The 16,147-nt window shown below is 38.3% G+C and overlaps 1 protein-coding gene across 2 annotated transcripts in view; it reads left to right on the forward strand.

Annotated features, from left to right (window-relative positions):
* Positions 1 to 16,147, forward strand: part of KLHL1 (kelch like family member 1) — a 206,694-nt gene that overhangs the window by 174,394 nt on the left and 16,153 nt on the right. For both annotated transcript variants that reach the window (XM_040991032.1, XM_040991033.1), the window contains one exon: positions 8,792 to 8,954. In XM_040991032.1, the coding sequence (XP_040846966.1) occupies positions 8,792 to 8,954 (163 nt within the window). The remainder of the gene's footprint in view (positions 1 to 8,791; positions 8,955 to 16,147) is intronic.

The raw sequence follows: 16,147 nt of genomic DNA on the forward strand, positions 1-16,147 counted from the left end.
CTGACAATTTTTTTTTTCTTTTAAAGATGAGTGTATTTGAACGGCAGAACAACTTAGGAGAGAATAGGAAGGGACAGGAAGGGAGAGAATAGGAAACAGAAAAAGTAATGGGGGAGGGAGAAGGAAAGACCCGTTCCATTAGTTGGAAGCAGCACGTTAAGCTGCCACCTGCAACACTGGAATTCGATATTGATGTTTGAGAACCAGGTCCTCTGCATCTGATCCAGCTGCTTGCTAATATGCCTGGTAAAGCAGGGAAGTGTGTCCCAAGTATGTTAGTGTTAGTCCTGGCTACTCACATGAGAAGCTGACACTTCCAGCTGTGGTCACTGCAGTCATTTCAGGAATGGACCAGCAAAGAAGAAATCTGTTTCTCTATCTTTCTGGCCTCAGTTAATTACAATAAATCTCCAAAAGAAAATAATACCTATTTTCAAGTATTCTTATGTCATTAAGGATGACAAGCATGAAACCTTGAGCTACTGTTACTGACATATGTATTAAAAAGCTCTACATAGCCAAGAGGTCTGCTGTGATAAAGTTAGAAACAGTCTTCAAGCAGGGCAGCTGTTCCAATATTAACATTGTGCCTATTTGACCAATATCTTTGCCAATAGCCTGATTGGACACCTTAAATACTTCATGTCTGTTGTGTGTTTAGTCTGTAGTGAAAATGTCAACAAAATAACTTTTCTAAAATTAATCCATTTTATTAATCTCTCTTATTGAGTGAAATATCTGCTTTTGATTCCTTTAATATTATCTCCACAAACCAACTCTTACTTACATTACTTCATCAGTGCGGTGACAATGGCACAGGGCTGTCTTTGGTAATTTCAACAGAGGGAAAAAGATAACAGCATCGTCATTGTTTCTTCATATGCATTCTACGATATCTTGAGTACAGAGATCAGATTAAACCAATACAGTACACTTCTCACTATGCCGTTGTCCTGTGCAGGGGTCTTCACCTGCTAGATTCTCGTACAGCGTTTACTGACTTTTTTTATCTGGTAGTCATTGCTTCTGTATTCTAACGCCTAAAATGTTATTTTTCTTTAATTTTTTGCCCTGCCTTGCTCTGCCTTGCCCTCCCCTCTGCTCCTCACTCCTCCCCCTCCCTCCCCTCCCCTCTTTTTCCTTTTTCCAGACAGCTCTCTGATTGTGAATTTACTCATCAGCAGGAACCAAGATGTGATTATTAGAGAAAACACCCTGGAAAGGCATATAGACCAGGTCTTTACACATTCATGGAGATGCGCGTTAGAAATAGAGTGCATGGGGTGGCTATTTGGTGCAATGACTGAGAAGCAGGTTGGGATGCTCGTACCCTGTATTGGAGTGTCTGCGTTTCATTCTCCCTTTGCTCACTACCCCAGCTTCCTGCAGACATGCACCAAGGGAGGCAGGACAGTGATAATGGCTCCTGCTGTTGTGTTTCTGTCACCCTTATTAAACTAATGATGATTTTGATATATTTTTACATTTCTAAGTAATTCTTAATAAGATTGCAGTAACTCAATCAATACAGAGATTAAGTTAAATTGAGTTTAAATGTATTGGCTCCTATGTCAGACTTCAAAGATTCATGTTTTCCTAATTAAATTGTAATTATTGTTGGACTGGCAGTGTATCAGTGGATTAAGCCACTGTTTGTGAGGCTAGCAACTTACATCAGAGTTAAAGCTTCTGTCCTGGCTGCTCAGGGTCAAATTCATCTCCTTGATAATGCAAGTAAGAAAGAGGTAGAAGATGAAGCAAGTACTTAACCCTTGCCTCCTGTGTAGCTCTCACTTGGCTCCAGTTAGATCGTTGGAACCGTCTGAGGAGTGAATCTGTATGGGAAGCATTTCTGCCTCTCTTCCTTTACTTTTCAAATAAATAATTGAATGTGCCCTTTTAGAATTTATAACTCATGATTAGTATATAAATATTAAAAGCAATACTAAAACCAAATTTTGTCATTTTTCAACATAAATGAAACAATGTTCTTTTTAGGTTGAATCGGTTTCTGTCTTAGTATAAATGTAAAAGGGCCTGGTGCAGTAGCCTAGTAGCTAAAGTCCTCAACTTGCACATGTTAGGATCCTTCAATTGATGCTGCTTCTAACCCAGACCCCCCCTCTTCCCATCCAGCCTCCTGCTTGTGACCTGGGAAAGCAGTCAAGGACGGCCCATACCTCCATATCTCCATACCTCCATCTCTCTGCACATCTGCCTTTCCAATAAAAATAACTAAATCTTAAAAAGGAGAATGAATGTATCAACATCTTGATGTAGTATATTAATGAGTAAGAAATAATAATAATTTATTTTTCTGAAAAATCAGGTTAAGACTCTCAGTGCATTTATAGAGGAATGGTGAAATAAATATTAAGAGAAAAGTTTGCAAGCTCCAGCAGTCTCTCTTAGGTGAAATGTTCCATGGCACAGAATATGTCCATTCTTTTGTATTCAGAGATACATTTCATTTTCAATACACATTTTTCACAAATGGAAGGTACTCAGTTTTAATATGTTACATTTTGCTTGAAAATTAGGGTTGGCTCACCTCTTACAGAAAAATACTAAAAGTTGCAGTAAATATTTTACCGCAGCATTCTCAAAGGAATTGCTGTGTGCTATAACTACAGATTAAAATTTATGATTAATTATACTGATTGGAATAAATGCATTTTAGTAATGCAAACAGATTAAAACATACTTTTTATTTAGTATAAGTCATTGTGGAGTAATTAATCTTGGGTCACACAGAAATTACTTCATAGCTTCAGTTCTATTAATTTTATTTATTTATGCATGTATTTATTATTTGTTATTTATTTATTTATTAGCCAGAAAGATTCAGTGACAGAAACAGAAGAGAAAGGGAGTTGGAAAGGAGACGAGAAAAATATGGGAGAGCAGCAGAAAGAGATCTTCCATTTCCTGGCTTATTCTCACAAATTTAGAAACGTTTTGTCTTAATTTGAAGATTTATTTATGTATTTATTGATTGATTTTTATTGGAACAGCAGATTTTTCAGAGAGAATTTGATGCAGAGAGAAAGCTCTGCTATCTGATTGTTCACTCCCCAAGTAACCACAATTGCCTGAGCTGAGCAGACAGGAAGCCAAGAACCAGTAACTTCTTCCATGTCTTCCATGAGGATGTAGGGTGCCAAGACCTTGGACCATCTCTCACGGCCTTCCCAGGCCACAAACAGGGAGCTGCAAGGGAATTGCAGCAGCTAGAACACAAACTGGCACGCATCTGGGGTGCTGGGGCATGCAAGGCAAAGATTTAACCACTGAGTTGTCATGCCAAGCCCTTCCTCTGTCTTCATTAACAAGAAGTTATAATTGAAAGTTGAGACAGCAATTGAACCCAGAACTTCAATATGGAATTTAAGAGTCCCCATATGCATCTTATTCATGTGTCAAATGCCCTTCTCAAATTATTTTTTCTTTTTTTTAAAGATTTATTTATTTTTTATTGGAAAGGCACATATACAGAGAGGAGAGACTGAGAGGAAGATCTTCTGTCCAATGATTAATTCTCCAAGCGGCCGCAATGGCTGGAGCTGAGCCACTCAGAAGCCAGAAGCCTCCTCTGGGTCTCCCACGCGGGTGCAGGGTCCAAAAGTCTGGGCTGTCCTCGACTGCTTTCCCAGGCCACAGGCAGGGAGCTGGATGGTAAGCAGGGCTGCCAGGATTAGAACCGGTGCCCATATGGGATCCCGGCGGGTTCAAGGCAAGGACCAGTATGTTATCATGCCAGGCCCTCAAATTATTTTTTCATAATCATGTATTTTTGTTTTGATTGAAAGTCAGGGAAAACACACACGCACACACAAATCCATTTCATTAACTGATGCATTTCCCAAGGATATGCTAGATCAAAGCCAAGATTCTTTAACCTGGTTTGGATCTAATGGGATTGGCAGAAAGCCGTGTACTTAAGTTATCAATACAATCTCATCAAGTTAACATTCATGGATACTTGAGTTTGGACACAAAGCAGGGATTCAAAGACAAGCACTCTGGAGATGGAATTTTGATATTCCAAGCAGCATTTAAACGTTGGTGCCAAACGTCTATGCCTAGGTTACTTTCTGAATGCGGGATACATAATTGATGCTGAACAAATCACCAAAGAGTACTTCTGTACCTTGTAACCTTGGTGCGTCTCTAAAGGTATTTTTGGTAAATGTGAGGAAGTAGTTGATTGTACCATTGTGATTTTGAAATTATTCTAGTCTAATTATTCCCTCTACCTAATGAGATCTTTCTGCAATGAGCTAATTACAGCTTTGCAGGAAGGGCACAGATAACATTCTAAGGGAGACAGGGCTCAGAAATCCTGTGACAACCTACCAAGATACCCTTCTTTATAATGTGAAATCATGAGGTATGAATATTTTCCAGAGTTGAGACTTTTCAAAATGTGTTATTAGATCACAAGCATGAAGTATGCAGCTTTGTCAAAGACTTGATTTAACATAAGCGTCTTTGAAAGAATTGAAGGTAACAGCAAATCTTCCACTTGCTCTGTCATACTCTTCAGTATATACTAAGTGTCTTAACTTTAAGAACCCCTCTTAACACTGATCATATGATAATTTGAATTTATAAAATTACTAAAATTACATGCTTATTATTTGTTCAACACTGATGTGTTTTATATGTAATATTCACATGCAGGCTATAGGAGATATATTCTTTAATAATGAGGGTACTGAAAAATAAAGAATGTTTTCCAGTGTCATGCAAGTGATAGTAAGAATTGGATATGAACTCAGGAAATCACACTTAAGAGTTAGAAATGTTTTATTTAAAACCTTATTTTAAAGTATTATTAAATAAAATATTTTAAATGCAAATGAGAGAAAGAGGGAAAGAGAAGCAGATTAGTTCTAATCCAGCTCCCTAAATGCTCCTACCCAGTAGCAAATGATGGTTCAAGTGCTTGGCTTCCTGCCTGCCATGTGGGAGACTTGAATGGGGTTCCAGGATCCTGACTTTCACACTGCTCAGCCTGGGCCATTGTGGCCATTTGGGGGGTGAACGTGTGGATGGAAGATCTTTCTCTTTGCCTCTCTTTCTATCACTTTGCCTTTCAAGTATGTTTTTAAAAATGTTTAATATTTACATAAGTGTTGTAAACGTATAACTATATAAAAACATTATTTTATGTAAGTTGGTACATAAATGACATCCCTAAATTGGAAGTATGTAAGAAAAGAGGTTTTCTAAATTCTTATCACTTTTTTCCACGTTTTCATTCATAATTGTGTAATATGTATGAAGTGAACGTGAAAATAACGCACATAATTCACTTGAATCAAACATGAATTGACTGGCAGGTGGAGCTCAAGTGTGGGGCTCCCTCTCTGCAGAATCGATCCTCTAGTTCCCTGCTGTTGGAGGGGGTGAGCAACAGCCCTCCACCCAGCGTCCAGTCACAGGAGGGACAGACGCGGCAGGGGTTCCATGGGAGCAGTTCCAGTTTATTTGGAAAACACACACTCTTATATGGAACAGCGAACAGCCTCAGGCCAGGAATTCCAGGGGAGGAGGAGATCTAGAAGCCAATCTTCAGCAGCACCACTGGGGAAAACACCTCACGTGGGTCAGGGGCAAGTGAGCATGCTGTGTTCTTGAGCTCGGAAATGGTCGCTTGCCAACCAGTCTTTCTTTAAGGCAACTTGATCCCCGCCCTGGTTCACGCCTAGGGCTCCTCAGTTGGTCGCCATCTTGTTCGCCACGTGCAACCCAGTGACCTGGATCCCTGCCCAGGGCTCTTCTGTTAGCCACCATCTTGTGGCTTGGTGAACTATTTGTCCTTGAGCACCACAATTCTCCGGGAGTCTCTTACTTTTTTTCGTGTCTTTTATTATAAAGATTTATTTTATTTATTTGCAAAGCAGAATTACACGATGTGAGAGTTATCGTCCATTGGGTGGTTCACCTGGTTCACTCCTGAAACCAAATCCCTGTAATGTGAAAAACTTGACCCAGATCCATACTCTTTCCCTAAGCACAAGGTTTCCCTGCCTGCCCTTTATCTAAAGCAATTGACTGATGTAAGGGTTCCATTCAACTGGCCTTACAGGGTTTTGATCACCAAATTCAAACAGTCATCTGCCTCTTCAATAGATCGAAACTTCAGTGGCAGGTTCTGTCCTGGGGTGATGTGAGTAGGTGAATTCCAGCTCCATGTAATACACAAATGAGCTGGAATCGACCTCCCCATATCAAATTCCCTAAAGAGCATGACATTGCTGACAAATCAAAGGGAAGGTCACAAACCTTACTGGCCAGCCAGGAACATTGCACACATGCACTGCTCAGTCAGCCTCAGTTTCTGCAGATTAGGAATGAAGCAATTGCTGCCTGGTTCCTTGTTCTGTGCTTTACAATAAATGCCAACTTTCTTCCACCACCCAATGTCAATGAAAGCAACCCTAATGGTTTTCTCTGCATTCAGCATATGGACCCATTTTGGGGGGTTCTACAACAATGCCTCCAACCAGTTTAAGCTATTATTTGATAGCACTCCCATATTAGTTACACTAGCTTGGCCACACTGAAGCCAGGAGCTTCATCCATGTGTTCCTGGATGCACTGGTCCAAAGACAAGGGCCTTCTTCTGCTGCTTTTCCTGACACATTTACAGAGAACTAAATTAAAAGAGGAACATCTTGGAGTTGGACTGGTGCACATATGGGATGCCAGCATTGCAGTAAGAAGCGTAATGCCACCATGCTGGCTCCTGTACACATCCTCTAAGTCAAGTTATTGCCATTTGTTTTTGACTATATTTAAAAATAAAGCTATTAACTCAGAAACATTATGATAACAGAGATAATCTCTTTTCAAAGTAAAATGCAATGATGCTGAAAAGCATCTTTCGAAAGCAAAGGTATAGGTATGTTGTTGACCAATATAAATTTTGTTTTTTGCGGTAAAACTTACTGTATGTGTAAGTTTCGGTTGACATTTCTCAAAGCAAAAATTATGCCAGGCAAGTTTAAGCAGAAAGGGCACATGCTTAGCCTGTCAACTAAGATGCCTTTGTGCTAATCAGTAACACGGTGATTCCCACCTTCTAACGCCATGTTCCTGATAGTGCAAATCTTGGGAGGATGTAGGTGACGGCTTAAGTAATTGATTCCTTTCACCAATATGGGAGAACCAAATTGAAATCCTGACTTCAATCCTCTATGTGATGAGCAGGGATTTTTTTTATGAAGTGAATTAGCAGATGGAAATTATCCCCCCCAATCAAGAAAATGCAATAAAACCTATTTAAATAGTATTGCATTACAGAAAAGACACCAGAGCTGCAACTGAACTCAAATATTCCAAGTCTCAAGTGATTGAGTTTTCAATATCAGGAGTAGATGGGAGAACCTGGGCATTCTATGCTTGCTTTACTTCTCCACTTGTTAGGTCACTAGATGTTTTCACAACGTGGTGAAAGTACAGTTAGGCTCCCACTTTCCCAGATAAACTAGGAAACAAGGGTTGGCTCTCACATCATTGAGAAAGATAATCCTAGGCTATTAAACTAACAAGAGGCTTTTAAAAAGATTTGCATATCAAAGAAGCAGGGAAATAATTTGCAATTACAAGCATTCTAATGTAACTGCTCTAAAAAATGGGGTCAGGGCTCTAGAGGCAGGAAGAGACTGTCTAAAGTTTGGACAGGCAGATAGAATGTAAAGGCCACCTTCTCATCTTCGCCGGGTCACCCTGTGGGAACTGGAACTTGGCGAGTCAGCAGAAGAAGGGACAGTTGATGGTGCTCTGACTACTGTTGTTTCCATGAGCAAGAAGTTGCCCTTCTTCTTTGACCCTGTTTATTAATATGCATAGCTTTGTGGCTGTCTAACTTGTCAGCTTGAAAGTGGAGAAAAATTACAGACACTTCACAGTTCTTGACAATCAGACATTGAATTCTACCCTTTTGGGGAAATATTTGCTAGAATTTTTTCATGCTTGAAAGAGCTTATTTCAGCCAATACTAACAGGGCATTTAATATTTAGCATCTGTTTACCATTTATGGAATTTATGTATGAAGTAAATTTACTGGAAAACAGAGGTTAAGAAGTGTATGTTTCCCATCAAGGACTCACATTAATATTGCTTGTTGGGATTGTTTGTGCTGAGTGGCTACACTGAATAATATGAGATGTCTTTTTTTTTCTAACCTTCATGTAATTGCATTTTGAAGTTATTAGAAAGGCAAAACATAGAGAATAATGCCATGGAATTTAGATTAATAATATCACATTGCATTAATGCAACACCCCTGAGAGCAGTATACCTTCAACTGCAGTATGAACTACTCTTTCAAGGAAGAGGCACAAGAAATAACCTCTCTGATCTTTTTTTTATTTGATTCTCATAAATGAGGAAATTTGCTTTCTTTCGTAATGTATCCAAATTGTATTTAGATTTGATTCTTCATAAATGAGGACATTAGCTTTCATTTTTAAAGCATCCAGATCTAATTTATTTTTACTTGTAAATATTTTTCTTCACCATCATGTAATGAGTCAATTCAGAATAGGTAGTTACTAGCTGCTTGACTTGAACAATTAGAGTCATTGTTGAATGTGATTGTAGTTATGTATAATTAACTTGATCTTCAAATCTCACTGAAATGAATCCATCAATTTTTTTAAGTTTTTGTTTAATTCTAAAGAGAGCACGTCATGTGAAATCTACACTCTTAACAAAATGTTAAGTATAAATACAATAGTGTTAACTTTGGCCATCATATTCATTTCTTTGTCATCATAGGTGTAACAGTACTTGAGGGTCCTATTTATGCTGTGGGTGGCCATGACGGCTGGAGCTATCTGAACACGGTGGAGAGGTGGGATCCGCAGAGCCAGCAGTGGACATTCGTAGCCAGCATGTCTATTGCTCGAAGCACAGTTGGTGTAGCAGCACTGAATGGCAAGTGAGTAGATTTCTGTTTGTTATTTTTGAGAAAAAAAAATGTGATCAAATGAATTTAAATGGGGAAAAATAGTTACCAAGTGAATTTATGTTTTAAAGGTTTATTTGTTTGAAAGCTAGAAGGAAAGACAGATCATCCATCTTCTGTTTCACTCTCCTAATGGCCTCCACAGTCAAGCTGGGCTCCACTGAAGCTAGAAGTCAGGAACTTCAACAGGGTCTCTCAAGTGTTACATTGGCCCAAGCAGTTAGGTCATCCTCTACTCTTTTTCAGGTGTATTGGCTGAGAGCTGGGATGCAAGTGGAGCAGTCTTGACTTGAACAGATGCCTTGTATGGGATGCTGCTTTCCAAGGAAACAGCTTAATAATGCCAGCTCACAAGTGAATACTGTTCAAACAACTTTTACTATCTTTTCAATAAATACTTTGAATTCATGGGTGCAGAGTCACGGCGCTCTTGACTATAGGAATCTCATTACTGGAGACACATTGCGCAGTAGCGTCACCATAAAAGTGAAGTGAAGTAAAATTTAGAAGATAGGATTTTGAATGTTTTAGTCATAAAGAAATATAAAATGCTTGAGGCAGTGGATATATTTATACTGAGTAGATGTTATACAATATATATATGATTAAACTATAGTACCCCATAAGCCTGTACAGGTTACATGGCTACCAATTATTAAAATTACTTTTAACAATATATTTTAAGTCCATAGTGTTTATAAATGTATGACTGACAAATAGCTATGTTTGCTCCACATATGCCAGTAACCAAAATATTATATTAGTTTGTCCATCTTTTAAGCACTCTATTATATCACCGTAAATCAAGAATTCTCAACCTCAATACTATTGACATATTGTACCAGATAATTTTGTTGTTGTTAAGAGTAAGTAGTGGTCATACGCATTATAGGATGTCTTGCAGTATTGTGCATTTCCACCTGTCATACAGCTTATCTAGATGTTCCCAACTTTTAAAAAATAGATCATCATGATCCCAGCATGGTAGCCTAGTGGCTAAAGTCCCTGCCTTGCACATGCCAGGGTCTCATGTGGGTGCTGGTTCTAATCCCAGCAGCTCCATTTCCCATCCTTGACTGGGAAAGCAGTCAAGGATGGCCCAGAGGCTTTGGGACCCTGCACCTGCGTGCGAGACCTGCAAGAGGCTCTTGGCTCCTGGCTTCGGATAGGCTCAGCTCCGGCCATTGAGGCTGCTTGGGGTGTGAATCAATGTATGGAAGATCTTCCTCTCTGTCTCTCCTCCTCTCTGTGTATCTGACTTTGCAATAAAAATTTAAAAAAATCAATCTTAAAAAAATAGATCATCACGCACCTTGGTCCAAATTGTCTTTATTCCCAGCTTTGAGTTTATTTCTACTTGGCCCGTTTTTTCACGTTTGTAATGTATAACTGTGTGTGTCAGCATATCTTCAATATATGAGAACTTTTATGACTGCATCAATTTATCCCTAGGTATAATATATGGTCACTGCATCTGCCAAGTAAATATCGAGTGAATTTCTCTATTAGGTTTTTGCAATCATATTATGTGGTATATTGTTTAAAAGCAAATAAACTGTTTTTCTTACCTAAGTTGTTAAGTATTTTGCATGTTAATAAAACTATTAGAAACTAAAATTGTTATTGCTCTGCAGCAACCTGTTTCATGCAAATGGATAAACAAAATTGTAGCAAGTCATCCTTTTCATTAACTAATTCTGTTTATGAATATTTAGGTTACAATATTTTCAGGATAATAAGCAGGACAGAAATAAACATTGTTGTAGACATGTTTCATGATCACAGAGTATTTTTTTTGTAGATAGATCTCCAGGCCAAAAGAATTATACGTTTGAATTTTGCTGGCTATTGCCCATTTGACTTCCAAAAATCTCATAGTAGTAATATATCAATGCTGATTCCTCTCAAGTCCCATCAACTGTGGTGACAGCCTGGCTGTGGAACAGGCCCGAAAGGCCCTGGGAACCCTAAACTATTGGCATCTAGCCTGGCAACCGGTCTGAAGTGTTATCTGAGTTCCTCAGAGGCAAACTTCAAAGTGACTTGCTCTTCTTCCTCATGTGGACTGTTACTCTCTCCTTGCTCTAGGGGATGTAGGAAAAATGATGGAGAGTGTGAGGTTATCCTCAGGATCCTGGGCAATGTGCCATTTCTTACATGTTTGCAGTAGTCTTGCATTCTGTGTTCCATCTACTGCTTTAGTACATGCTGCCAGAAGTTTATCAAAGTGTCTTTTTTTTGTCTTAAATTATCTGAATATTCAGCCCTGTGTGGTGGCACAGCAAGTTAATCTTCTGCCTGCATGCCAGCATCCCAGCATCCCATTTGGTTACTGGTTTGAGTCCTGTTTGATCCAGCTTTCTGCTTATGGCTTGGGAAAGAAGTAAAGGGCTGTTCAAGCCATTCGGCTCCTGTACCCACATTGGAGACCAGGAAGAAGCTCCTGGCTCCCCGCTTCAGACTGGCTCAGCTCCAGCATTATACCGTGTGAGGAGCGAACAGGGGACGGGAGGTATTTCCCTTTCTATCTTTCTTTCAATTTGTAAATCTGGCTTTCCAATAAAAATAAATAAAATTTTAAAAACATGTCCGTGTATCAACAGTTTATTCCGATTCTGATGTACTTGCTGCCAGTCTTAATTTTATCCATTCTGGTGAATAATGTTGCCATTATTTTCTAGTAACTCGTGAGATTATGCTTTAGGGGCTTTGGAAGGTCATAAAACATGCATATCATCTTTTGATTTAATTTTTCAAGAACCTCTTAAAGTGGCTCCATACGCAAGTATGTCCACTATTTGTAAATCATCTTTTTGGAGGGCTGGGGCCGTCCTCGACTGCTTTCCCAAGCCACAGGCAGGCAGCTGGATGGGAGGTGGGGCTGCCGGGATTAGAACCGGCTCCCATTTTTCCTTATAAACCTACTTTGAAATCTTAAGATATGTTTAGTTTTAAATACCTTTTGATCTTAATCAAAACCAACAGAATAAACTAGTTAATAAACTGAATGAAATAAATGGTCCCTAGCTTGTTGTTATAATTGAATTGCTACTTAGTTTCTTGGAAGTCACTATTTAGATGCTTTTTCTTTTCTTTCTTTCTTTCTTTTTTTTTTTTTTGAAGCTTTTCTCCTTTTTTGTTACATTGTTTTTCAATTAACCTTATAGATTTATGATGAATACATTAAATAGACTCAATTCAGGCATACATGTTGATGAAATTTGGCTAATTTGTTGCTTTTCATACAAAAAATTAACAGAATGTAATGCGATTGCTACTAGAAGGTTTTATTAAATAATCTATGTTTTAATTACAATTTCCCCAACTTTAATCCTATTCTGTGAAAATGTTTTGAATGGTTACTTCCTCTGTTATATCCAATAATCTTTCCTTTTTATAGGTGAAAAATGCAGCTGTCTTTTGGGCTCCTTTTTCTCTGCCTGGTATGATACAATGGTGTCCAAATTTTGTAGCTTGATGGCTCTCTGTTGTGTGAAATGCTTTCCATGTGTTGCTCAGACAGAACACAGCCATTAGAAACGAGATCTTTCAGTTCAGACTCTTAGCAGACAATATTGCAAAATCATCCTCCGACAAGGCTTTTAAGTTTGTTTTTCTTATTTTAGTTTTGACACTAATGGATCTTTTTAACATGGTTTTGGCTTCTGTGAATCTTATTTTGTGTAATTTTACCAATTAAGATTGAGAAAAAAATAATGCACTGATGTCTTAAATTGGAGTTTGGGGGTATTGTTTATAGTGGAAAAAGAACAAAAACAAAACCAAAAAACATTGGTCCATAGCTTAAAAAGGATGTGTATATTCTGATGAAATGAGGAAATTACATTAATTTCTTGAAAATATTAGTTGGTCTTCCAATAAAGAACAAATAAGTCTTCTCAGACCAGCACAGCCAAAGATTCAGTTCCTGAATTAAAACACTGAATAAATATTGTGATGTCGTTGGGCGTAAATAACTGCTAGACGTTGTTGTAGTTGTCATTTTGTTTCTGCTTTGATTCCTGACTCTTGATTGTTTCAAACTTTATATCGTAGCAGAGGTCTTTCTTGTGTTTATTTTCTCTGTGAACTCACAAAAAAAATACTGATCCTGCACAACATCTGCAGGTAGCCTCGAGGTTCAATAAATGTGTGGTGCTGTCCCTAGAGGAGCTGCAAAAGATGGAAAAACAAATGAATTTCTTTGATGATTCACCCTCACAACTGCATTCTTTCAAAACCTTGCATTGATAATTGCATGAAATAGTTACAATGTATTTGTACATTTGAAACTTGCACCCTGAAAGAACCATTGCTTCAAGAAAGCTATTTGGCAGAGCGGTTAAAACATTATCTTGGGTAGCCTGCATTTCATGTGGAAGTGCATTTCTTTGACTTGCAATTCCACTTTCCTGCTGCACTGCACGCCGGGAAGGAGCAGGTAGGCGCTGTAGTACTGGCAGGAGCCCTGCCATATACATGCGAGACAGACTGAGTTCCTGACTCCCTGGCATTCGGAGAATGAACAGTGCACAGGAACTCTGTTTTTCTCTCCATCTCTCTTCAATAAAATAGATACATTTTTTAAAGGATAAATACCTGCTGTCTTCTCTACTGTATCCCAGAATTTGGCACAGTCCCTTAAGCCCCAGGACACATCCAATTACACTGTGTGGGCTTTTCTGTCTAATGGTGTCTTCAAATTTTGGCTTTTCTGTTTCTGATAGATAAAACCTAAAATTTTTATACTTTTTATTTTTTTATTTATTTTTTTTTAAAGATTTATTTTTATTATTTTTTCATTGGAAAGGCGGATATACAGAGAGAGGAGAGAGAGAGGAAGATCTTCCGTCCGATGATTCACTCCCCAAGTGAGCGCAACGGGCCGATACTATGCCGATCCGAAGCCAGGAGCCTCTTCCGGGTCTCCCGCACGGGTGCAGGTTCCCAAAGCCTTGGGCCGTCCTCCACTGCTTTCCCAGGCCACAAGCAGGGAGCTGGAAGGGAAGCGGGGCTGCCGGGATTAGAACCGGCGCCCATATGGGATCCCGGGGTTGCAAGGCGAGGACTTAACCACTTGCGCCACTGCGCCGGGCCCATAAAACCTAAAATTTTTAAAGTTATACATAGACTCTTACATTTATAGAAGAAAGCAAGACCAATTAATTTCTTTGTCACTCTTACGAGTTGCTTAAGTGCTGAAGAGATTTTTTTTAACTTGTTCACTAGAAAAAAGCATGATTTTTAATACAAGACTTGATACATTTAAAAGATTTCCAGAAAGCCTGGAAACATTCTAACAGAACAGAACAATCTGCATAAACTGAGCATTAAATGAAAGGAAGATGCAGAAACATTACAATTGACTTACCATGAGAAGAGAGGAGCCTCAAGAGATTCTGAAATAAATAAAGTAATAATGGCAAAACCCATATTACCTTGCAACTTGATCATGGTAATGGTAATGTAAATGTTTTAGAGTAGTGAGGTGAATGGATTCCCATTTTATAAATATTCATTCTGGCTGGAAAAATAATTTATAATTTGTCAAGCAAATTTTGCAATCATTAGAATGCTATTACAATTGTCTTCTGGCCAACTTGGATTTCTGTGTTGCAAAACATCACTTGATAAATCATGCTCAACATTAAACTACGTATTTTGGCTCTACATTTGAGAGTCAGCAATACCAGATTTCTCAGTGTGGAATCCAGATGACTCCATTGACTTAAAGATGACTTTCTTTTTTATATTCTCACTACTTACCTTATTCAGCAAGGGTTAGGGTAGTATCTTAAGTATGCCTGATTGTTTATAACCGCTTAAATTTTCACATCCCTATTTCTGCCTAGACCCTTACATGGTGATTTTCCAATAACTTGACCTGTTTCTGCACCCTATCCACTTGGTATGTCTCCTCAGATGCCTTATAATGCATAAGAAAACTCTCTAACACAACTCTAATTCCCCACATATATTAAGTTCCTTATTGCAAGATAGGGATTGTTGAACTACATGAATTGTACTTGAGAAAAATAGTGTCAAAAAGTACTAACATATGGTAAAATTTGCTCTGCTCAAAATTTAAATAAGGTTATTTATAATATTTTGGTCATACAAAGTCATTAATTTAATCTACACCTTTTCAATGGACACTCGTTTAATTCACTAAGTTAAAATTACTTCCTTTTTTGAGTTGTGTTTCCAAGCTGCATGATCCATAATTTGGTCTGCCATCTGTCAAAATCTTACTTTACTAAACATTAAACAGGTGTTTTTTGTTGACGGATTTTCACAGATGAATCCTCTAGTTCTAAAATTGGAGTTGAAATGAAATGAGTATGAACTTCAAAATCATATATTGACTGTGCTTTTCAAAAAAGCAAACCAAATATTTTTTTCGGAAAGCTTATGCTGTATTAAAGTAAAATAGAAAACACACAAGAAGAGGAAGCTTTAGGATTATAACAAATGAAGGGTGGGGGTTAGCAAGGCAACACAAAGAAATTGAGAACAAGATGACCAATTCTTCCATATTTCAGCCTGGTAATCTACAAATTTGGATATGATGAACTGACCTAAATTAATTTAGTATTTACAATTGGTAAAGTGCCTTATTAATATGGTATGCTTTCAAATGGATAAAGATAGGTGGACTCCCTGAGACTTGACTCCACGGCTCTGTTTTGTGGGTTACATGGCAGGATGAATTTCCAACATGTACCAACATTTTTATAGGAAGCAGGAACAAAACACTCATATAAATCGCTGAAGGCTTCCTGAATCCTGTTCGCTGGCCTGCAAGGTATTCCAACAACTGTTCCCTAAGAAAAGTTATGCTGAAAGACAGAAGCAGGAAAGTTTCAGCAGCAGGCTGTGCAAGGCTTCTCAGGGGATCAGATGAAAGCTTTCTCTGTTAATTGCAAAACAAAGGACCAAACAGTGCTGGATCTGGGGAGTTGTTTCAAAGGTGGTAGGCATACTGCCTGGGTTGTGGGATTTTAACACTTTTGCTATGCAAGAGAAAGAGCTGCCTCAACACTTTTGTGGATAAACAGATGCAGTGAATGCAAATTACTTAGATAATATCATAAACTAATTAACAGGCTGTTTTGATATTTAGATAATGGTATTGGAAGCATTTCTGTAGCCACCCCTGAAGTGTG

This window comes from Ochotona curzoniae, unplaced genomic scaffold (assembly GCF_017591425.1).
Source record: "Ochotona curzoniae isolate NIBS_2020 unplaced genomic scaffold, NIBS_Ocur_1.0 contig_64, whole genome shotgun sequence".
Taxonomy (NCBI): domain Eukaryota; kingdom Metazoa; phylum Chordata; class Mammalia; order Lagomorpha; family Ochotonidae; genus Ochotona; species Ochotona curzoniae.